The sequence below is a fragment of the Podarcis vaucheri genome, assembly GCF_965113315.1.
Source record: "Podarcis vaucheri genome assembly, chromosome: 4".
In the NCBI taxonomy this organism is placed as follows: Eukaryota; Metazoa; Chordata; class Lepidosauria; order Squamata; family Lacertidae; genus Podarcis; species Podarcis vaucheri.
In genome coordinates, this window is record NC_138762.1 from 20,836,183 (window position 1) to 20,859,762 (window position 23,580).

General features: G+C 43.1%; 1 protein-coding gene across 4 annotated transcripts in view; it reads left to right on the forward strand.

Moving 5' to 3' along the window:
- Positions 1-23,580, forward strand: part of CNTN5 (contactin 5) — a 657,243-nt gene that overhangs the window by 574,991 nt on the left and 58,672 nt on the right. For all 4 annotated transcript variants that reach the window (XM_082219029.1, XM_082219028.1, XM_082219031.1 and 1 more), the window contains 2 exons: positions 18,269-18,396; positions 19,867-20,042. In XM_082219029.1, the coding sequence (XP_082075155.1) occupies positions 18,269-18,396; positions 19,867-20,042 (304 nt within the window). The remainder of the gene's footprint in view (positions 1-18,268; positions 18,397-19,866; positions 20,043-23,580) is intronic.

The window sequence follows — 23,580 nt, forward strand, 5'->3', positions numbered from 1 at the left end:
CACCAGTGGTGTGAATCAAATCTAGTACAATGTGGCAGTATATTAATAGGTAGGCTTCTGCTGCATGTGACTGTTTGTGTGTGTGCAAATGAATGTGCACACAAGTCAGGAGGGAATTACTTTCGCTTGATTTTCAGAGCAATTGCTATATTAGTCTGTTGCACTAAAAAAAGAGAGAAATCAATCTTCTGTTTACTTATTTGAAAGTAACCCCATGAAATCCAGCTGGGTTTAATTCTAAATAAACCTGCATAGGATTGGGAATTCTAATTTTGGTAGTCATGATAAAACCTGACTCAGGGAGGTATTCTGGTTAATCCAGAATACTTTAGTTTCTGGCTCCACCCACCATTGGCTCTGACTCCACCCACTACCAGTTTGTGTCCTCCCCCACAGATTACACTACTGCCCTTGACAGGAAGGAAAAGATGGCTCCATGCACATTGTGGAAGATTCCCAGGAACATTCTTGTGCGTTCCTTTGATAAATGAGGACAGTTTTTGAGGACGACCATCCAGGTTGTGAAATTACACCAACACTGCCCTGAATCTGTAGGGGAACTTGTTTTGTTTTATTTTTTTGTTTTAAAGACGCTCAACTACCATTACCAGTCTATCCACAAGAAACCCCAATCCACCTAGGATCAGACTTTGAAAATCACAGATCTCAGCGCCAGTGAGCGAATAGGTCTTTTTCCATTCTCTGTCTACCTTGCATATTGTTTCAAAAACTGCAAAGTATGTTAAGCTTGCTTTTAGATATGAACCAATGCAAATGTCTTCCCCATTCTTCCTAATTCTAGCATTTATGGCAAGCAACCCTTTCCTTGTGTTCTATTTTTGAGGCATGTTGCTAATTTCTCTCTCTCTCTCCCCTTCTAAAAAAAGCAGTCTTACAAGCACATAAAACATATATGAGGCAACTTGTACCAGTAATGTAGTCCTGGGCAATGTTTTTCGGATTTCTTTTTTCCTCTTTAAAATCAAATGTTATTTATTGCTGTGTGGTTTACCGTGGTTTTTTTGCAGGCTGCATGTAAAGACTGCGCCTCTTTAAAGCCACTTTACTGCGATTTTCTACTGCCCAGTGTGCTTTGCTGTGTTATTAACTCTTCTTTTGTGACCGAGAACAAGCTTTCTTTTATATGTCACTGACCTTCAGAATTGGAAGCTGCAGTTATGGTGATCCGGGGGTGGGCTTGGCTGTGTGTTGCTGTTTTCCCTCTTAGATACTGTAGTGTTTACTTCAGTGTCTGAAAGGTATGGTAATAACTCAGTGATTATCATAAACACTCATCTATGAGTCTGTCACCTTCTAATATCAAGTTATAGTTTATTCATAAATACAGTGAGTGTGAAGGGCAGGGGATTATGGGATATGAACGAGTTTATCACCCTCATAGTTTTATGGGCATAACTAGAACCAAATGAAAAGTTTGCTGCTGCTTCTGTGTCCATTCCTCCTCTGAGTTATGATGCATTCCTAATACCTGCCAGTACTGTGAGGTAGGTGTCTCATAACCTCTTGCATAGCAACCTGCTTCTCCCTCCTCAGCCAATTAGAAAGTATCTCAGTTATAACCTTCCAGAACTCTTGAGTCTGGTGCTGAACCCATGACAGCACAGCTGAAGAGTATGTTCCCAATTAATGGACTGGCCACTTTCAGCTCTGAGGTGCTGGTGCGAGATAACACTGCTGCAATGATTTTTATGACTGCTAGCAATTACAGTGGTACCTCGGGTTACAGACGCTTCAAATTACAGACGCTTCAGGTTACAGGCTCCGCTAACCCAGAAATAGTACCTTGGGTTAAGAACTTTGCTTTAGGGTGAGAACAGAAATTGTGCGGTAGTGGTGCGGCAGCAGCGGGAGGCCCCATTAGTTAAAGTGGTACCTTAGGTTAAGAAGAGTTTCAGGTTAAGAACAGACCTCCAGAATGAATTAAGTTCTTAACCCGAGGTACCACGTAACTGAGAGAGAGAGAGAGAGAGAGAGAGAGAGATCTGATTTCTTGTGATCCCAGATCTTACGCAGGAGTATAAGTTTCTGCTGAACCAAAGTTTCAAGAACAGAACCAAAGTCTAAGCAAGATCTCTTGACACTTTCCACAAGACAGCAAGTCTGATGTCTGAAGACCAGCACCTCTTCTGGAAGGCAAAACAACAGGCAGTGGCTTGGAGACACATCTGGTTCTTCAGGGGAGAGAAAACCAGTGGTCTCCTCCCTCTCACAAGCCCTCTCACCCACCTTTGCCTTCTTGTCTCCCCAGATCATCTTGCCCAGCAGCTTTTGGAACCCCCAGACTGCCTCCGCCTTGGGGTGGAGACATGCCTCTTGAAGCCCCCCTGAGCTTTTGTCTAGTTTCCACTGAATGGAACACAGGAAGAGACAGTGGTGGTTGATGCTCACTGGACTGGTAGGATGGAAAGCAGGGAGCTCAACAGTAGGTGGCGCTAGAGCCAATGTCAGACAGGGCAAGTAGCCGTGTTGGTCTGATGCAGTCGAAATATAAATAAAAAAATAAAAGAATTGTCCAGTAGCACCTTAAAGACCAATTAAGTTTGTTCTTGGTATAAGCTTTCGTGTGCATGCACACTTCTTCAGATACCTGAAGAATATCTGAAGGGTATCTGAAGAATATCGTCTTCTTCTTCTTCTTCTTCTTCTTCTTCTTCTTCTTCTTCTTCTTCTTCTTCTTCTTTTCTTTATAAATTTTTATTGTTTTCCACACACTTTCCCCAAAAACTTATTAATTAACATACAAACCTTTTCTGCTCCGCCAAGCTTACGACTTCCCTCCTTCCCTTCAACTGGTATCCCATATCAAATCCAATCGCGCATTCTAACTCTTTACAATTTATCTACATTGTAGGATTTACTTCAGTCCTGCTAGTGTCTTCAAGTTTTTACAGTTATCATTTAAGTAGACAATAAATTTACTCCAGTCTTTCTGAAATTTCTGATCATCCTGGTCTCAGATCCTGCAAGTCAGTTTGTCTAACTCAGCAAAATCCATCATCGTCACCTGCCACTCCGCAATAGTAGGGGTTTCTTGTGATTTCCATTTTTGGGCCAACAAAGTCCTCACTGCAACTGTGGCGTACATGAATAATCTTTGATCTGTCTTCATAATCTCCTTTCCCATCAAGCCAAGGATGGCTTGCTTGCCTCAAGAATATCTTCAGATACCTGAAGAAGTGTGTATGCACACGAAAGCTTATACAGTGGTACCTCAGGTTACAGACGCTTCAGGTTACAGACGCTTCAGGTTACAGACTCCACTAACCCAGAAATAATACCTCGCATTAAGAACTTTGCTTCAGGATGAGAACAGAAATTGTGCGGCAGCAGCGGGAGGTCCCATTAGCTAAAGTGGTACCTCAGGTTAAGAACAGTTTCAGGTTAAAAACAGACCTCCAGAACGAATTAAGTTCTTAACCTGAGGTACCACTGTACCAAGAACAAACCTAGTTGGTCTCTAAGGTGCTACTGGACAATTTTTTTATTTTTATATATATTTAGACAGGGCAACTAATTCTAGTTTTGTCCCCATAAAGGCAACACTGAGGAAGAGGAGGAAGCTGAATGCCAGGGTCACCCACTGGACTATAGAATCATAGAAGTGTAGAGTTGGAAGGGACCCCAAGGGTCATCTAGTCCAACCCCCTGAAATGCAGGAAACTCAGCTAAAGCATCCAGGACAGATACCCACCCAACTGCTTGTAAGTAAGAAGGCAGAGAGGGTAGTGGGTGCCCGAGAACAGTGCTCCATTGGCTCACAAGGGAGGGGAGCAGCATCAAAGGATTCTGAACCAGTTTTCAAAACCTCAAGGGGTTGTGTAATAGGTATGAGTTACTTGTGCATAAACTGGTGCCTTTCTTGGTTAATTTGCCTAGCTAAACCTTTCTGACTGCACAGCCCCTTCTCATCGTGGCTGCCTCAGTCACTGGCAGAATCCGTCAGTGGGCGTTTCTTGAACCTCTTCCAACATAAAAGTTGTTTGACACCCAGTCTCCTCCTCCTCTCACTGAGTGGGAGTCTTCTGCGCAGGGAAGGCGTGGGTAGCGGAGGACCTGGGCTCTCCTCACTGATGTCCAGTGAAGAGTCCTGAAGCCCTCTCTCCAATTCCCCCGTCTGCCCCCCTTTATCCCTGGTGTTGCGCTGATTGGCTTCCCCCTCTACTGAGCTGTTTCTCCCCCTGCTGCTGGGTCCTTCGCCAGCATCATCTGGGAGCCTCCCCTTCGCCTCTCGCTCTGATGTCAGTTCCCTGACAGGTTGCAAGGAGTTTTCTGTTAGCAATCTGACGGCACTGAGTCTATTTCTTTTAATGCATTTATTTATTTATTTATTTATTTATTTATTTATTTCAACGGAAATCCAGTTCTGCAAGCTCCCTCTGCCTTTTTAGAAAATTGTATTGTGCAATTTAATTTTTTTTTTCTCGAAGCCCTACCCTGTACTTTTGAAGGACTTTCGTCCGTAACGTTTTGTACCGGTGCAATTTCACCTCTGCGCTTTTGTACCCGGGGATGTTGCTGCAGGATATGTCACGTTTAACAAGAGGAAATCACTTTCCAGGGTAACTTGTCATTAAGACTCACCGTCAGAACTTCTGAAGTTATAGCTACAGAGCGAGAGCCCCTGCATGGTAAACCGTAGCTTGCAAGGTCCAGACATTTCCTAATCAATAGATAACGTGCCGGTAGGAACTAATGCCCTTTTCACCCCCTAATATTAACAGTAATAAAGTTCTCCGGAAAGGACACGACTGTCTTTTTAACTGCCTCTTCCCAGTTGCAGACCCATAATTCATCTTGTAGCGTTAGCAAAAAGAGATAGATGTTCCTTTGCCCATTTTGCCAATCATAGCACATGATAACTCAATTCTATTCCCAGAATTCTAAATGAACTCGACAGAGCAAAAACTAGAGTCAAGGGTTTAATGAGATTCTAGTATATTATTGGCCTAATCCCCTTTTTATTTTACCTTTTATTTTTTGCTTTTGACAAGACACTACTGTCTTTTCTGTAGCAGCAAGCAAAGTGGCATCTCCATGTGATTGACAGCTTAGCTTTCCGCCGCCGCAACCCCTCCTTTCTCCTGGTATCTAAATAACCAAGGTCAAACTGGACATTACAGGAAACACGAGTAAGCTGGTGATTTTGCAATATAATTTCAAGTAGTTATTTATAGCCCACTCATAAAATATTAAACATCGGAGAAACTATCTGTCTGATTATTAACTTGTGGTTTGAATATCAAGTGTCTGCATGCAGCAGCAAGTGTTTTGGGGGTTGATTTGGAAACTGGGCAAAATCAGCAATGGCAGAAACAAGAGAAGATAAAAATAGCTCGTATTGATGCTTTCAGGATCCATTTGATTTATTTATTTATCATGTTACCCGTGTTCTCCACTATAAATAAATATTTGAAGTACAAAGTATTGCACACAAAGTAAAACACAGGGAATGGCTGTGGGTCAGTAGCAGAGTAACTACCTCACATGCAGAAGTTGCGATCCTGGGAAAATGTGCTGAAGTGGTTGTTAGACGCGGGTGGTGCTGTGGGTTAAACCACAGAGCCTAGGGCTTGCCGAAGGTTGGCGGTTCAAATCCCCGCAACGGGGTGAGCTCCCGTTGCTCGGTCCCAGCTCCTGCCAACCTAGCAGTTCAAAAGAACGTCAAAGTGCAAGTAGATAAGTAGGTACTACACCAGCGGGAAGGTAAACAGCGTTTTTGTGCACTGCTCTGGTTCGCCAGAAGTGGCTTAGTCATGCTGGCCACATGACCCGGAAGCTGTACGCCAGCTCCCTTGGCCAGTAAAGCGAGATGAGTGCCACAACCCCAGAGTCATCCACAACTGGACCTAATGGTCAGGGGTCCGTTTACCTTTACCTTTAACCAATGGCACCTTTAACCACAGCCCCAGTGACTTCAGTCTGACTTCAACCAGCCCCCAATTGCCTTCCTTCCTGCCAGGAAATGGCTCTGCCTCTTTGGTTCCACCACTTAGATGCCATTGTACCACTTAGTACCATTTTGGCATGTTGAGCGGTATATAAATAAAATAAAAATAACAGTACTGTTGGTTTGCCTACCTTCTGCCTTACTAGTCTCAGTGGTAGGGTGGGCACTAGCCGCCTCTGCTACTAACCATTAGTTTAAACATTAGAGCCATTTCCCTAAACCATATTAAAGAAATTAGCATTTTAAGACTCACTAATAAGGCCCCAACCCACCCACCCCGAAGCTGTCTCTTCTGCAGCAAGTCACACCATTCCTCTCTTAAATAAGTATATGACCAGCTAGTTGCCCTTCTGGGGGTTATGTCAGGGGGGGGGCAATTCCCACAATAAGGGAACAAGGATGCAATGAGGCAGCAATTTCTATCTCATTCTGTGTTTGTCACAATTGCGCCGTTTCCATTCTGCTACAGTTCGGCTTCCACTAAACTCTACATTATTCATCTCCCCATCCACAACGGCCCAAACTAGCACAAATCATTGTTGATTATTTCAGTGCATTTCAGTGGAAGGGAAATGCCAAAAGCAATGCAGAAAATTATGTGATTATTTATGGGCTAAAAAAGAAAGATAGTGAATGCCGCTCATATTTGCTTAGGTGATTTCTGTTCCTGTCCTTGGGCAAACATGGAAATCATAGCTTTTCCCCCTCCCATTTCCAAGGGAATTATCCATCATCACTAGTCAAAAGCACTTTTTTCCAGTCTACTTCATACTGATCTCTCCTTTTGGTGAGAATGCTAGGAACGGACCATATCTGTTATTGTTCTGATGTGGAGCCAAGTTGTTGTCACCCAGAGGAGGGTGATGGTGTGGTGTTGAGAGGCCAGCACACTAGCTAGCAACCTGTAGAAGTTCGAAACTACTTTTTTTGAAACTCCAACAATAAAAATCTAATATAGTTAAAGGATCTCAGAAAAATGGTGAATGTTCGGCCAAGATTATATACAGTGGTACCTCGCAAGACGAATGCCTCGCAAGACAAAAAACTCGCAAGACGAAAGGGTTTTTGGTTTTTTGAGTTGCTTCGCAAGACGATTTTCCCTATGGGCTTGCTTCGCAAGACGGAAACATCTTGCAAGTTTGTTTCCTTTTTCTTAACACCGTTAATAAAGTTGCGACTTGACTTCAAGGAGCAACTCATAGAACGTGGCGTGGTAGCCTTTTTTGAGGTTTTTAAAGACTTTGGTGATTTTTGAAGCTTTTCCAAAACTTTCCCGACACCATGCTTCGCAAGACGAAAAAAATCACAAGACGACAAAACTCGCGGAACAAATTAATTTCGTCTTGCGAGGCACCACTGTAGCGGCTTTTGGTAGTTAACATTAAGTTAACATTAGCCATGCTACTTAATGATACTAAGCATATAAATCAGCAAACATGGGGAAAAGTTTATATACGTGTATAAAATCACAGGAAAGCTTTAAACTAAAATGCAACCTTCCAACAAAGGGAATATTGAGACAATCATCAGAGCAGGTTCACAGTAGTTAATATTCCAATAGTGTTTCTTTAAATCAAGGACCCATGCAAAGAAGTAGGTTCCATCTGAACAGACAATATTACAAGGCTCACTTTAATAATAAAGATGATTTAGCTCTGCAATCGTTGCCCCAAGCACAGAGAAACTTTCCCTGTAAATAGTCAATTAGCAACCTTAGTGTTAACAAGACTCTCACCGCATTCACTGGAATTAAAATTTGTTGTGCTTCACAGAAGTATGGAAATAATTCCCCCGTTCATTATGTCTCACTCAAGGTCAATGATATAGCACTTGAGGCAGAGTTTGACCTTCAGATTTATGACACTTTGGGCCCAATCTTCAGGTCCAAACCTCCATAGAATTCAATGGGGTATGCCAAATTACACCACATGAAGCTCTTAAGAACCAACTTGCATAAGAACAAGGTAGGAGGAGAGCTGTTGCATTCACATACCCTCCAACATACTGAATCCCAAAACTGGAATATGTGTCTTCCTGTCTGGGCTCCTGTGCGAGTCATGTTAGCCGTGTGAGATCACAGAGCCCTAAATACATGCTTTTTCAGGACCATACTCTCATGCTGTCCAAAACCGTGTGCTTTGGGGCACCACGTGAGATCGTGCCCCCCCCAAAGGTCTTTTGGAGGGTGAGATGTTGGCATGAAATTAGGCAATATCACAGCACCCAAAAATGGCCGCCATGCTCTCACAGGAAAAGTAAGGTCTCCCGGTTTTTCCAGGTCACTTGCAGAGTATGCCTTTAGGTCTTGTTTATGGGCATCCCCTAGGCAACTGGTTGTGCTACGTGAGAATATGATGTTGGACTAGATGGGCCTTTGGCCTCATCCAGCAAGGCCCTTCTTATGAGCTCTGTTGGATAAAACCAAAGGTCCATCTTCAGTCCAGTATCCTGTTTCCCACAGCATCCTTTTTCTCACAAGAAGAACACAATGATAACACTCTTTTGACACCTTTATTCCCCAGCAAGTGGTACCTAGTCTACTGCTATTCATGTGCTTTTATTGGGGAAGGGTTATAGCTCAGTGGTTGAACATGTGCCTTGATTGCCGAACGTTCCAGGTTCGATCCTTAGCATCTCCAGAAGGATGGGAAGGACCCCTGTCTGAAACCTTGGAGAACTGCTGGCCGTCAGTGTATATTTGACCATTGGTCTATCTAGCTCAGTATCATCTATGTTGACTGGCAGTGACTATCCAGAATTTCAGACAGGGCTCTCGCTCTGCCTTCTCTGGAGATGCTGGGGATGCATGCAAAGCAGTTGCTCTACCACTTAACTAAAGTCATATCCAATATCTAGAAGGCAGATTTCCATTTCCATTTTGGCCCTTTGATACTTGCATAGTGTGAACAGGGGGCTGGTTTATTCTAACGTCTTTTTAATATTCAGGAACCTAATTGAGTCTTTAAAACCAGCTAAAATGTTTCCTTTTCTTACTTAGCTATTGGGCGTGCAGTGGGAGAGGCTGTTGTTGCAGCATCCTCAGAATGCACTGAGAAGGAACTTAATTTTCTTCTTCTGTCATTCATGAACCCAAAAAAGAGATTTACAACGGGGGAAGGATAATGAGCATTTGGTCCGAGATCTATTGTTCTCCAAATCTAATGAATAATCCTGGAGATTGATTTCAAGGGAAATAAATATTAAATATCCCATCCACTTCTAAATGTACATGTTATAGAGCTTGTTGTAAAATTAATAGAAATGGGTACCAGAGCAGAATTTAGATTCCGGATTTAGTTTGGTTCCAAAACTGCTCACTGTTGCATGCTTTCATGAAACCATATTTGCAGTACTCCTAAATTCACTGTTTCACTGATGTCATTCTTTGTTGTTGTTGTTGCTGCTGCTGCTGCTGTTGTTTTGAATGTTTATTTTTCTTTTAAAATTATCTTATACTGTGTTTTACGTAAACTATTTGGGGATTTGCATATTCAAGCTCAATCCAGATAAGACCCAGATAAGCGGATGGAAAGGAGGTTGCCTGCTCTTGATGGGGTTCCTCTGAAGGAAGCTACCATTGCATATTTCCCATACATACCCTCTCAGTAGCAACACACTGATCTATGGGCTGGGCTTGCATTTTATAAACATCATGTTGAATGTTCCCTCTGATGATTGCTCGCAACCATTACCTCCACCAATACCAGTGCTGGTTGCATGTTCCTGAACATGGAGTGATTAACCTGGGGGTCACCACATGTTTACAGCATGAAAGTTAGCAGCGGAGGGTGGTGTGGTGCCCTGGGCTCACACCCCAGAGCCCCCTGCCTTGGCGTAGTCTTGTCTTTATTCCATCAAACATGGAACGGTGTGGAAAAATGGTCCAAAAGATGGAGAACCTGTGGCCCTTGAGATGTTGTTTGACTCTAGCTATCATCCTTTCTGACCAATGACAATGCTCGAGTTGTAGTCCAGCAGGATCTTGAGGTCCAGAGGTTCCCATTTTCTGCCACAGCAAGTGCCTTGGAACTTCCTACTCTACCCACAGCCACACGCATTGGGTTCCACCCTCTGCACACATGTGACGCCATTGGTGGGAGGAGGCCCGATGGGGCTTGCCACGGCCACAAGAAGGCCCAACGTGGCCCACCACAGTCCGCAGAACATTGAAGGAGCTGGCCTCCTCCTTGAAAATTGGGGAGGGGACTCGGCCCCTGCTCCTTCCTATTGCACCCCTTCCCACAAGTGTCACAGTTCTGCCATTTGCTGCAAGGTGACCACAACAACCTGTGCTTTAGTAGCAAGCAGTGCAAGGGCTTTAGTACGCATTTCAGAGTCCTTATATATAGCTGTTTAAAAACTGGTAGTGGCTCATACGTCCTGTGTTTTCTGCATGGATTTAAAGCTAGTGATATGGAACCCAACCCTTTTAGCACAAGCACAACCCTCTGTTTGGCTGAAAGCTGGGAATGGCTTGAGCCTTGGTATTTTACTCTTAGCTTTCCAGTCACCTTAACGGCACTGCACTCAAGCATTTGGAGATAATCCATTTTAAATACAAAGGGGGAAATCAGTTGAGTGAGAGATCCAATTTCGTCTTGAGCTCTGGGATTTAACCACAATCGAGTACCTTTAAATTAGATGGACAATATTAAAAATAACAAATTTCAATAAGGAGTGAGGCTCTCAAAGGTTTCAAATAGGGTCGAGTCGGTATCCTGTTTGCCCAAGAACTTTCAGCAATGCAATAACTCGCCCCTAGCTCCTCTCAGACGTAGAGGCTTAGAAGTCTATTATGAAAAACAGGGAAAGAGCTCGAGAACTCACAAGGCGCTCAAGGAGAAATAAAGGTCCCAACTATTTACAAATACTTGTCTTCCTTCCGCATAATCTACATTAAAGAATATTGACAGGTTCCGTATCTGGGCTAATGTGAAATGACAGATTGCTCAGATCAGAACACTGCGAAAGGCCACAGGGTAAATGAGTCAATGCAACTTCCCAACCTGCTTTGCATCTCAAAAGCCCCCGTCGCCAGCATGCAGCACAAACCAATTTCATACCCGCAGTGATGATGTCAACTGAGAAAAGTAGGAAATAGGAAACTGAACTCTTTAAGCTACTTTCCACCTTTAGCCTACTTGCTAATTCTGGATTGATGCAAAGCTTTTTATCATCTGTTACTCTCCTTTAAAAAAAAAGTTGTTCTACATGAATCCCACATTATCATTTCAGCTTCTCTTCTAAGAAACTATGAGATTCAAGGTTGTTGTGTTTTTCTTTTTTTAAAAAAAGTATGCATGTATTTAACATTTAGGTTAAAAAGTAAAGGACCCCTGGACAGTTAAGTCCAGTCAAAGGTGACTATGGGGTTGCGATGCTCATCTCTATTTTCTGGCCGAGGGAGCCAGCATTTATCCACAGACAGCTTTCTGGGTCATGTGGCCAGCATGACTAAACTGCTTCTGGCGCAACAGGACACTGTGGCGGAAACCAGAACACACGGAAACGTCGTTTACCTTCCTGCTGCAGCGGTACCTATTTATCTACTTGCACTGGTGTGCTTTCAAACTGCTAGGTTGACAGGAGCTGGTAAAGGGAGCTCACCCCATTGAGCAGATTCGAAATGCTGACCTTCTGATGAGCAAGCCCAAGAGGCTCAGTGGTTTAGACCACAGCACCACCTACATCCCATGTTAACACTTAACAGCACAGTCTAGTGCATGTTTCCATGGAAGTGGAAGTTGCACTGTGCGTAGCTGGGCTAACTCACAAGTAAATGCCTTTGGATTGTGACCTGAATGACTAAAATGCAGTGTGGTTCACCAAGTTATGTCTGAGGCATAGTTTGCAGTGAACAGAAACAGAATCTTCTATAAACCCAGGGCTTTTTATTCAGCTGGAACTTGCCAGAGCTCAGTTCCAGCCCCTCTCAGGTAGATGCCATTGCCATTATAAGAAAATAAGGGAGGTGTTCGTGGTGAGTTCCAGCACCTCTTTTTGTAGAAAAATAGCACTGCATAAACCTTTCATCTGAAAACATTTTAGATGTATACAGTCACATTAGCTGGTACCACCACAAGCAATGGTTGGTAGTCCGAAAAATAAATCTGGAAACTTTCTTTCTTTGAGAAAGCATGTTCTACATGAAGTTTCTCTCCATGACTGTCTCTTAGGCATCCTGCACTCAATGTCCTCTTGCGGAAATTCTTCACCATCTTAATCCCACCTTGCCAGTATAGTTTGCGTTCCAACATCCTGTACCACTGTGGGAGAGTTTCCTCCAGTGCTCCCACTTTATTTAAAGACTCTTTTACTTGGGGGGAAAAATCCTCTTACCTTCCCATTTAGAGATTGAAGATGCAAATTGAAATCTGGCATCTGTGTTGCTGTTGTTTTTTGGCCTTGCCCTTGTACCATAATGCTCACACCAATTCTCCAAGGTCTGAGAAGTTACAGAGGTTCAGTTTCCCTTAGAAGACAGTCTCTGGAGGCTTAGGTGTTTTCTAATATTTGAGGGGTGGTTGTTGTTGTTTTTTCCAGATATATAGGTGGAGACTAGTGGCTGAAATGCTCCAACCGAGAGCCAGATCCACTGCTCCACATCAGTCTATGCTTCAGTCACAGCTAGCTTGCCCTTGTCCACTGGCTAGAGAGGAGGAATAAGGATTGAGTCCCAAAACTGCACAATCAGGAGGTGGAATAAGACTATTATGCCAGGCAGCTGACTCAGGAGTGAGGAGGATTGGGAAGAGGCTACCAGTTCTGCTAGTGCTGCCAGCACTTCTGGTCACCTTTCACCTACCCAGGGAGCTGAGAGTTTTTGCCACCCCTCTACCCTCTCTTCACTGCCTTGCTATGTGGAAGGGCCGGGGAGATTCTTTCTCAGAGTGAGGCATTCTGAATGTGGTACTCAGGCAAATGACTGCACCACCACTGCAACAACTGCAGCAGAGATAGGCTGCTTAAACTTGGGGGAATACTGTTATTCACTGCTACATATTTATTTCCTGATTCTGTCCTAAATGGCCTCTGTTCAGTATACCTGAAATAGTGTCTCCACCCCCATCTCTCTGCCCAGGCACTGAGGTCCAGCTCCAAGGGCCTTCTGGCGGTTCCCTCGCTGCAAGAAGCAAAGTTACAGGGAACCAGGCAGAGGGCCTTCTCGGTAGTGGCACCTGCCCTGTGGAACACTCTCCCGTCAGATGTCAAGTAAATAAACAACTACCTGACTTTTAGAAGACATCTGAAGGCAGCCCTGTTCAAGGAAGCTTTGAATGTTTGATGGACTACTGTATTTTAATATTTTGTTGGAAGCCACCCAGTGTGGCTGGGGAAACCCAGCCAGATGGGTGGGGTATAAAATTATTATTATTATTATTATTCCTGTCCAGATACAGGCAAATTCCCTTTATGGGACTCTCTGCTAGACCTGCCTCCACCCTACCAGCCTTTCCATATAGTTGTGAGCAAACAGGAACAGTTGGTGGATGAGCCCTCCAAATGTCACATACTTTCAGCGTAAATACGTTCTCTATTTTTTTAAAAAAAAGATACATCCTCATGAGAAAAACAGCTGATTTCTCCATTTTCTCACTATTATTGCAGCTGACAACAAAATCATATGATAAAAAGCAAGGTTGATGAAACCACTGATCTGTGTAATCCAATCCTTTTCTCTGAATCAAATACATGTGGTGTTGCTTTTCCTAATATTTTATTGAACAGCAAGTAAACTTGGCACTTTTTTTTTTTTTGACAGGGAAAAAGCAGGAAACAAATTACTTCTTCTGTAGTACTGCAGAAAAGCAATAGATACTGTACATATAGTTTTTGGCAGTTTCCTGCATGTCAGAATATAGCAAATAAGTAAATCTAATATTGGGGGGTAGTTTTGCAATGGATGTTGTAAACGTTCCTTTCTCCACATTTTCCATTTGTTACTTTGTATATTTATGCATTTTACATATCTTAATACATCAGTTATACAATTGTCACTGTTTATCTTACACTTCCTCTTGCCTCCCTCTGTGGGGTCTTTTTTAGTCTTTGTTAAGCTGCATCTCCTTAATTACCACCCATCTTCTGCTTATTTTATATGCTACTCATATATCTAATCCCACTTGGAAGTGGTGTATCAAGAAACATGGCAAAGCTTCCTTTGACTATTCATCTAATCCTTTCAGCCAGATATAGCAGGGATTGATATAGCATATTTGCTATGCCACAAATCTATGTTTCTGGGTATGGTCTAAGGCAGGGAGGTACAACATGTGGCCTGAGGGCCTTGATACCCTTTTTGGTAGCCCTCAGCAACATTTGATGCCTCCCCTTGCAACTCTTGCACTGCCTTCCCAAAGCTAGATAAGCAAGGTGCTGGGCTTTGGGAAGGAGGCATGAGGGCTCTGACATTGTCCTAGAGTCCCCCAGCCTCCTTTCCAGAGCCTAGCTAGTGCTTTCCCAGTTTAAGGAAGAAGGTGGGAGGGCTCTAGGACCCAGCCAGAGCCTCATGCCTCCTTCCCAAAGCCTCACTTCTCTGGCTTTGGAAGGCAGCATGAGGGCTGGGGGGTGACATCATTTTTTTTGGCCAGGCTCTCACCCTCCTGCACAACAAGGCAGGTTCAGTGTTGAAGTACTCTTGCAGCCCACTTGGTATGAAAAGTTGGACCACACTGGTCTATGGAAACTCCAGGCAAGGACTCACTTATCCTCCAAGATTGGAAGCTTACATTTTTTAAAATTTCAATTAACCACAGTTTATGTTATGTCGGAACCCTAAACTGTCATTAATCTTAACTACACTTCTTAAATGAGCCACATTCATAACCCATGACTTGACGTTGGCTTGTGCCAAACAAACCATAGTTTAGATTAACTGCAGTCTGTCTGGCTAATAAATGATGAAAGCAAAGATTTCTGGACACCTCAGAGTGTATGAGACCTTACCTAGGTTTTTTCCTGTCCAAACGCAAGTAATTGCAACCACTGAGTTGAGCCATCGTTCTATCCAGCTCAGTGCTGTCTGCTGTGGCAGGCAATGGCTCCCTGAGGCTTTCTGCAGAGGCATGCAGCCCTGTCCTTGAGATTATTTAAATGGAGACTGAACATAGCATCTTACGCATGCAAAGCATGTCTTCTTCCATTGAGCTATGGGTTTCTGCTTCAATCCTGCAACAGTTCTGAGCCTGGCAGCAGTCGGTCATGCTTTCATAACCCTGAGGTTAGATTACTGTAATGCACAGTAATGGAGCCCAACAAGAAAACGTATGCAACGTGATTAGATGGAATGGACTCGGTTGTCAGCAGTTAGTACTCTTGCAATCCATCCTTCAACTTCCATATGCAACATGTAGCGTGCAGCCTGCCTGACCTTTCCATGCCCCCAGATTTTCTCTGACACCTATCTACCCTATCTGTGGAATTGCTTAGAACGGGGACCGTGTTCACATCCCAAGTTAATGGTTGCACATTTTTCATGACAACGAGACTTTCTCCACCCAATAAATCTCGGGAACTGCACCCAACAACAAAGCTGTAATTTATTTTTTCTTCTGTAGGGTCATAGAGTATATTCCTTTGATGTGGCAGGTTTCGGGACAGGTTTTGTTTTTATAAGAAAACAGCTCCTAATTCTTCATCGGAGGTGATCAATCCACTAAAGGGTTAGGAGGGACAGAGTGGGAAATTTCATTATATGCGGATGACATAATGATTACCTGCCAGGTAATCTAAAGAATCATCTTCTCCCACAAGCCGCTGCCTGAATGTTACAGTCTCTCTTCTACAATTAGGTGGGTGATGACTAGAGGGTGGGCTTCTTTGATAATGGTGTCTCATATATTTCAATAGGGACAAATGTAAGGTTCTGCTCTTAGTCAAGAATTAAGCAGCTGCACAAATATAAGAAGGGGGGACATCTGGCTTGCCAGCAGCACATGTGGAAATGATCTAGGGGTCTTAGTAAACCACAAGCTTAATGTGAGTCAACAGTGTGATGCAGCAGCAAAAAAAGCCAATGCTCTTCCAGGCTGTATGAACAGAAGTATAATGTCCACATCAAGCGAAGTAATAGTACTGCTCTATTTTGCCTTGGTCAGATCACACCTGGAGTACTGTGTCCAGTTCTGGGTGCCACAATTTAAGGAGGATATTGATAAGCTGGAACGTATGCAGAGAAGGATGAGCAAGTTGATCAAGGGTCTGGAAACTAAACCTTATAAGGAGTGGTTGAGGGAGTTGGGTATGTTTAGCCTAAAAAAGAGGAGACTGAGAGAAGATATGATAGCCATCTTCAAATATCTAAAGGGCTGCCACATGGAAGATGGAGCAAGCTTGTTTTCTCCTGCTCTGGAACCAGTGGATTCAAGTTACAAGAAAATCAAGTACAAACAAGAAAATATTTGGGACAATAGGAAATGTTTTAAATTATCAAAGCTTTGGAAGGCACTGGGAATTAAAATAAACAGAATTCCTAAATTATATTTCTTGTTTTAACTGCTCCAGATTACAAAATATAAAGAGCTTACAAAATAATGTTGTGTGTGTGTGTGTGTGTGTGTGTGTGTGTGTAAACACATTTTTATAATATTATTTTATTGCTGTGCATGCAAGGAGGGACTCCAACTCACAGTAATGGCTGTTTCTGGCATCAATAATAAATTCATTGCAAATGTAAATCCTATTGTATACGTTCTTCTGTAATGCTCAGCAAAAACAAGTTTCTCTTCCAGTGTTTGCCTTTGGCACCAGAGGTGTCCCATGTGGTCAGCCATCTGCCCCCATAAACAGTTAAGCCACTGCATTTTGTACCAGTTGGAGCTTCTGGGCCATGCCAAAGGGCAGGTCCACCTAGAACACATTGCAGTAATCCAGTCTCAAGGTTTCCAATGTCTGGACCACAGTGGCCAGGTTACACCAATGAAGATACAGCCATAGCTGAGATACCAGACACAGCAGGTTGTCACAGCAGGAGCAATCAGATGGATTCTGCTGGTGCATTTTTTCCTACGGGACCGCCTCTCCTGGTATGTCCCACAGAGGACCTTACGGTCTTCAAACAAAAAAATCTTGGAGGTCCCGGGCCACAGGGAGGTTAGGCTGGCCTTAACCAGAGCCAGGGCTTTTTCGGCTATGGCTCCGATCTGGTGAAACGCTCTGTCACAAGAGACTAGGGCCCTGCGGAACTTGACATCTTTCCACAGGGCTTGCAAGACAGAGCTGTTCCACCAGGCCTTTGGTCAGGGCACAGCCTGACCCCCTTTGGCAATCTTCACAGAACCCCAGCCCAATGGTTGCCATTAATTTGATTTGAACTGATTTTATAATGAAATGATTTTAGAATGTTGTGTTATTTTACTGTTGTGAGCCGCTCTGAGCCCGGCTTTGGCTGGGGAGGGCAGGATATAAATAAAAAATTATTATTATTATTATTATTATTATTATTATTATTATTATTATTATTTATTTTATTGTTCAGCTCCTTGATCTCATGAGGAGCAACCCTTTGTGTGAAATCTCTGTCTCCATGTCATCGGCTAATCCTGGCATAGACAAGGAAGCGCACCACATGATAAAAGTCAGCATACTGAATAAGTTGCACTACATATTATGGGATGGGACAGAACCTCAGTTGGGCCTGCAATTCTCAGGTGTAACCCCATGGTTCTTATACAGCTTAATTCTACCTTTAGTGTCTCTGGCTTCATTTAGATAATGTGCTGCCTAACTATAATAAATGAAAATAATATGCATTAGTAGCCAGAGCTCATTTTCATCTTCATGCTACACTGGCATAGAGTGTACTATAAATCATCTTTTGGCTATATACAATTAATTTCCTCTCCTTTCCCCATCTGCTTTTACTTTGTACCACTGTCTGTTTTTAGATTTGATTTGCTAAGGTCACCATTAGATTCCAGTTGAACAGTTGGTACTTAATATTAAAACATCTTTTTGATGGTAAAGTTATACTTTTCAAAACTGAGAGACAAACATCCTGTTTAAAAAAAAAAAAGCCTTGCACATTTACCCTTCTAAGTTTTAAAAGACTGTTTCACTTCTTTGGAGAGTTTGGACCTCCTGTATTACAGAAGGCAAGGGGATAAAAATGAGTTTATTTTGGCCTTATTTGAAAGACTGGCAAACACAATTGGCATTTTCATCATTCTTAAGAAACATGGGGGAGACGGTCCATAATTCCATTTGTGAGGTCTTTGAAAGATGACTCCACAGAAGTTATCAGCATTTGAGATGATTCTGCATATGCTATTTCAGGATAAAAACCTTTTTTATAATTTTCAGGATAACTGTTCTTCCAGATGGGAGCCTCAGAATCCTGAATTCCACCAAATCCGATGAGGGAAGATATGTATGCCGAGGCGAAAATGTATTTGGTTCTGCAGAAATAGTTGCTTCAGTGTTTGTTAAAGGTAAGACGTGGCTGTTTGTTGCATTTATTTATATTTCTATACCACTCCCCACCCTATAATATACCCCAGATACACTTTCAGATTATACACACACACACACACACACACACACACACACACACACACACACACAACAAAAAACAATTCAAGATCCAAATATCGAGATTACTCTTAATATCCTAACTTATCCCCATCCCTTCCATGGGTCCTAGTGATAATATTTACAACTGCATATCAATACTATCCAAGTTTTATCCTTCCAAACTGTCCATACTTTCCGTTAGTTTACAAGTGCGGTTAGAATCCTGCTAGTGTTTTAACCTGCTTACAATGGTCTTGTAAATAAATTGTAAACTTTTCCCATTCTTTTTTAAAGCTCTTTTCCTCCATTTTCAGATTCTTCATTTATCAAATTATACCGCCCTGTACCCTTAGATCTCAAAACGTAAAATTACAATATATATATATAGAGAAAGTAATTTTACATTTTGAGATCTAAGGGTACAGGGTGGTATAATCTGATAAATAAAGAATATTTAAAGGTATAATCTAGTTGGCCACTGTGAGAACAGAATCCTGGACTAGACAGGCCATTAGCGTAATCTTTGTCCTTGAGTTGCCTTTGTTTTTATTATGTATTGTGTGTGTGTGTGTGTGTGTGTGTGTGTGTGTGTGTGTGTGTGTACAGTGGTACCTCTATTTAAGAATTCGTTCCAGAGGTCCGTTCTTAACCTGAAACTGTTCTTAACCTGAAGCACCACTTTATCTTATGGGGCCTCCCGCCACCACCGCACGATTTCTGTTCTCATCCTGAAGCAAAGTTCTTAACCCGAGGTAGTATTTCTGGGTTAGCGGAGTCTGTAACCTGATGCATCTGTAACCTGAAGTGCCTGTGACCCGAGGTACCACTGTACACACACACACAAACACAAAATACATAATAAAAACAAAGACCACGCAAGGACAAAGATGACGCTAACAGTGGCGGTACCACTGTACACACACACACACACAAACACAAAATACATAATAAAAACAAAGACAACGCAAGGACAAAGATGACGCTAACAGTGGCGTAGCATGGGGGTGCAGGGGGGGCCGGCCGCACTGGGCGCAGCATCTGGGGGTTAGGGTTAGGGGGCACAAATCCACGGGTTAGGGGGCGCAAATTACTTGCCTTGCCCCGGGTGCTGACAACCCACGCTACGCCACTGGACGCTAATGACCCATCTAGTCCAGCATTCCGTTCTCACAGTGGCCAACTAGATACCTTTGGAAAGACTGCGAGCAGAACCTGAGCACAGTTGCACTCTGCCCTCCTGCAGTATCCAGAAACTGGTTTTCAGAAGCATGCTGGAACCTACTGCCACTCAGTGTAGATAATACCGATCTGCTGGTCCGACAATATAAGGCAGCTTTCTATATTCCGAGCCTAGCACACCATGCCACACATCCCTTTTGTCTCTTCAGAGCCTACCAAGATAGACCTGTCTCCCAAAAGGACTGAGCTGACAGTGGGAGAGAGCATTGTCCTCAGCTGCAAAGCCATTCATGACCCCACCTTAGATGTCATGTTCCACTGGATTCTGAACGGGCAGCCTATCGATTTTGAGAAAGAAGGAGGACATTTTGAAAGCATCAGGGCGGTGAGCATCCTTCAAGAATCCATTTCTTTTCGAAGTGGGGGGAGAATCGAATGGAAAAATGGTTTGCTGGAGAGAGGTCTTTTCATCACAGAAATATTTCAGACATGACCGGAAGAAATGTAATTACAGTCAAGGGCTTTAAAAAGAAAGAAAGAAAGAAAAATGTTAGCTCACCGAATTAAGTATCTCATTTGTGTTAATTGAAGCATAGGAATATTTACTTTAGTCGAGAAGGAAATAGCCGTGAATCTTTACAGTGTAGCTGTTGGTGAGACATTCATGAGCCTAGTGAGAGAGGAAAAAAACCCATACTTTTTTAAAAAAGTAAATTGTAGCCTCATCTGCATGGTGCATTAAAAGCAGGATTATACCGCTTTAATAGCCGAGGCTTCCCTCAAAAACTCCTGGCAACTGTAGTTTGATAAGGGTGGTTTAACAGTCTAGCCCTCTTCCCATGGAACCCTGGGGGTTGTAGCTCTGTGGGGGGAATAGGGGTATCCTAAAAGCTCTCAGAATCCTTTACAAATTGCAAATTCCAGGATTCTTTAGAGTAACCTAAGACTATTTAAAGTGGTATAATAGTGGTTTAAATGTGTGGTGCAGATGAAGCTCACACTTATAGCAAACATTTGTTCCTGGTATATTTAAACTAAGGGATGCAGGTGGCGCTGTGGGTTAAACCACAGAGCCTAGGACTTGCCGTTCAGAAGGTCGGCAATTCAAATCCCCGTGACGGGGTGAGCTTCCATTGCTCGGTCCCTGCTCCTGCCAACCTAGCAGTTCAAAAGCACGTCAAACTGCAAGTAGATAAATAGGTACCACTCCAGCGGGAAGGTAAACGGCGTTTCAGTGCGCTGAAGCCAGAAGCGGCTTAGTCATGCTGGCCACATGACCCAGAAGCTGTACACTGGCTCCCTCGGCCAATAAAGTGAGATGAGCGCCGCAACCCCAGAGTCGGTCATGACTGGACCTAATGGTCAGGGGTCCCTTTACCTTTACCTTATATTTAAACTAGTTCAATGAGAAGTGCTAACAGAAAGCTGGTTATGTTGTCTTAGTTATTACAGACAAAATACAATTGATGGAGTACATTCAATTTCATTTATTTTGTAATTTTCTACGCCATTGCAAAGGTTATGTTATCCAGTGTTTAATATGCAAGCTAAATACTGTGCATTTTTTTAGCCATTAAAATAATTTAAATTCATCAAATTAATCAGAGTGATTAATCAAGCTGGTTGTAAACTGAACATTATTTAATCAATGGGCAGCCTTAGTAAATGTCCTTTTTTGCTTATGTAAATGAAGTCAGCAAACCTCCAGCAAACTAGGCATCATTCTGGAAGGACCTGTTATCTTGATAGTACCACTTTTAGATCTTTGAAAGGACTCCCGAACAAGGGAATTTCTGGCACAGTGTGCAATTGTGTTGTTTGTAATGAAGATCGGTTTTCTGTTAAATGTGTTCCTTGTTGTGAAAAAAATTACAATATAGAGTATATATTTGGGGGAGGAATTCTTTTTCTAAGTTTCGGCCCATTTCTAGTCACCTACAATCGGTCCAATGTAACAACTAGTGATCCTAGATTGGAACCCATTTCAAAAGGGGCCCATTGCTGTATTTTGTCACTGGAATGAGGAGCTTCAATAAGAAGGTTGGGCATGCTTCAGGGCAGCCTCTCAGGGTTATTTGCAATGCTGTTTTCTGTGTGCAAGTGGAACAGACTTCGGCTTGTGCAATGGGACTTCACCTTCCTCTCCTCCTCACTGGAGTCTTCTGTGGGCCTTCAAAATCTTCTCCAGAGCATTGGATGCCCCTCCCTAGTAGCTTCTCGGGTAACAAGTAATAACCATTAAAGTTAAAGCTTTAGTTAAAGCTATGGTTTTCCCAGTAGTGATGTATGGAAGTGAGAGCTGGACCATAAAGAAGGCTGATCACCGAAGAATTGATGCTTTTGAATTATGGTGCTGGAGGAGACTCTTGAGAGTCCCATGGACTGCAAGAAGATCAAACCTCTCCATTCTGAAGGAAATCAGCCCTGAGTGCTCACTGGAAGGACAGATCCTGAAGCTGAGGCTCCAATACTTTGGCCACCTCGTGAGAAGAGAAGACTCCCTGGAAAAGATCCTGATGTTGGGAAAGATCGAGGGCAGAAGGAGAAGGGGACGACAGAGGACGAGATGGTTGGACAGTGTTCTCGAAGCTACCAGCATGAGTTTGACCAAACTGCAGGAGGCAGTTGAAGACAGGAGTGCCTGGCATGCTCTGGTCCATGGGGTCACGAAGAGTCGGACACGACTAAACGACTAAACAACAACAAAGCATTCGTGCGCACTCCCCCACCCCCTCCAACCTGCCCTCCAAGTCCGGCAAGACCCGGCTGAGAGAGAGAGGAGTGTGCAGAAGCTTTTTCAGAACACACAAAAACAGAAGCAGTAGTTGCTGCCACCACTTCCCTATCCCAGAACAGCTCCAAAAAGTAACCTAAGGAGGGAGATTACCCTTCAGCGTTACTGGGCTGCCCCACCCTGTGTCACTTTACCGTGGCACAGACAGAAATCCAACAGGCTCTGGTAGGCGACTGAGTGGTCAGGTGCTGGTTTCGCTTCCCCAGCAGAAAGGCACAAAAGACGAAACAGGAAAAAGTCCTTTTTCCAGAATTTATTAAAAAACAAGATTATTCAAACATAAAAGTTGGCACATCTCTTACAAATCCCAAACAAAAAATAAAAACATCGTTTAATATCACTTGCTACAAAACATACAGTGGTACCTCGGGTTAAGTGCTTAATTCATTCCAGAGGTCTGTACTCAACCTGAAACTGTTCTTAACCTGAAGCACCACTTTAGCCAATGGGGCCTCCTGCTGCTGCCACACCGCCGGAGCACGATTTCTGTTCTCATCCTGAAGCAAAGTTCTTAACCTGAAGCACTATTTCTGGGTTAGCGGAGTCTGTAACCTGAAGCGTATGTGCAGGGACACTTCGGCTGACAAACACTGGTGCGTAAAGGATGCCCCGAACGTGTGTGAAAACCAGTACCCTACCACTTTTGCTTCTTCTTTTTTACTAGTTTTAACTTTCCAGTTACTTTTTTTTTTAAAAAAAAGTGGAAACTATTCAACTTTAAAATGTCAGGAAGACTAAATGAAGTTCAGTAGCAACAAGGTCCATATGCATAAAATCACTTGTCAGAAAATGCTGCGCTAATTAAGTAGTTTTCATGGGATGTGGCAATGTTCTCTAAAACGTTCCTTTTCAAACCACAATGCTTTAATTGGAGAATTCCTGCTAAATAAATGCTGTGAGTCATCCTGATTCCTGATGGTGCCTGATGGCTTTGCCAGTGATATGGAAAGTGAAAAAGGACCATTATTTTCAAGACAACTTATAATATGACCTCCTAGTGGTGCAGCAATAAAACTGCTAGCACATTTGCCAAAGCTAAGCAGGGTCTGGTGTAGTTTCAAATTGAATGGGGGACTGCGTGTTCAGATTCCTGCATTGCAGGAGTTTGGACTAGATGACTAGGTTATAC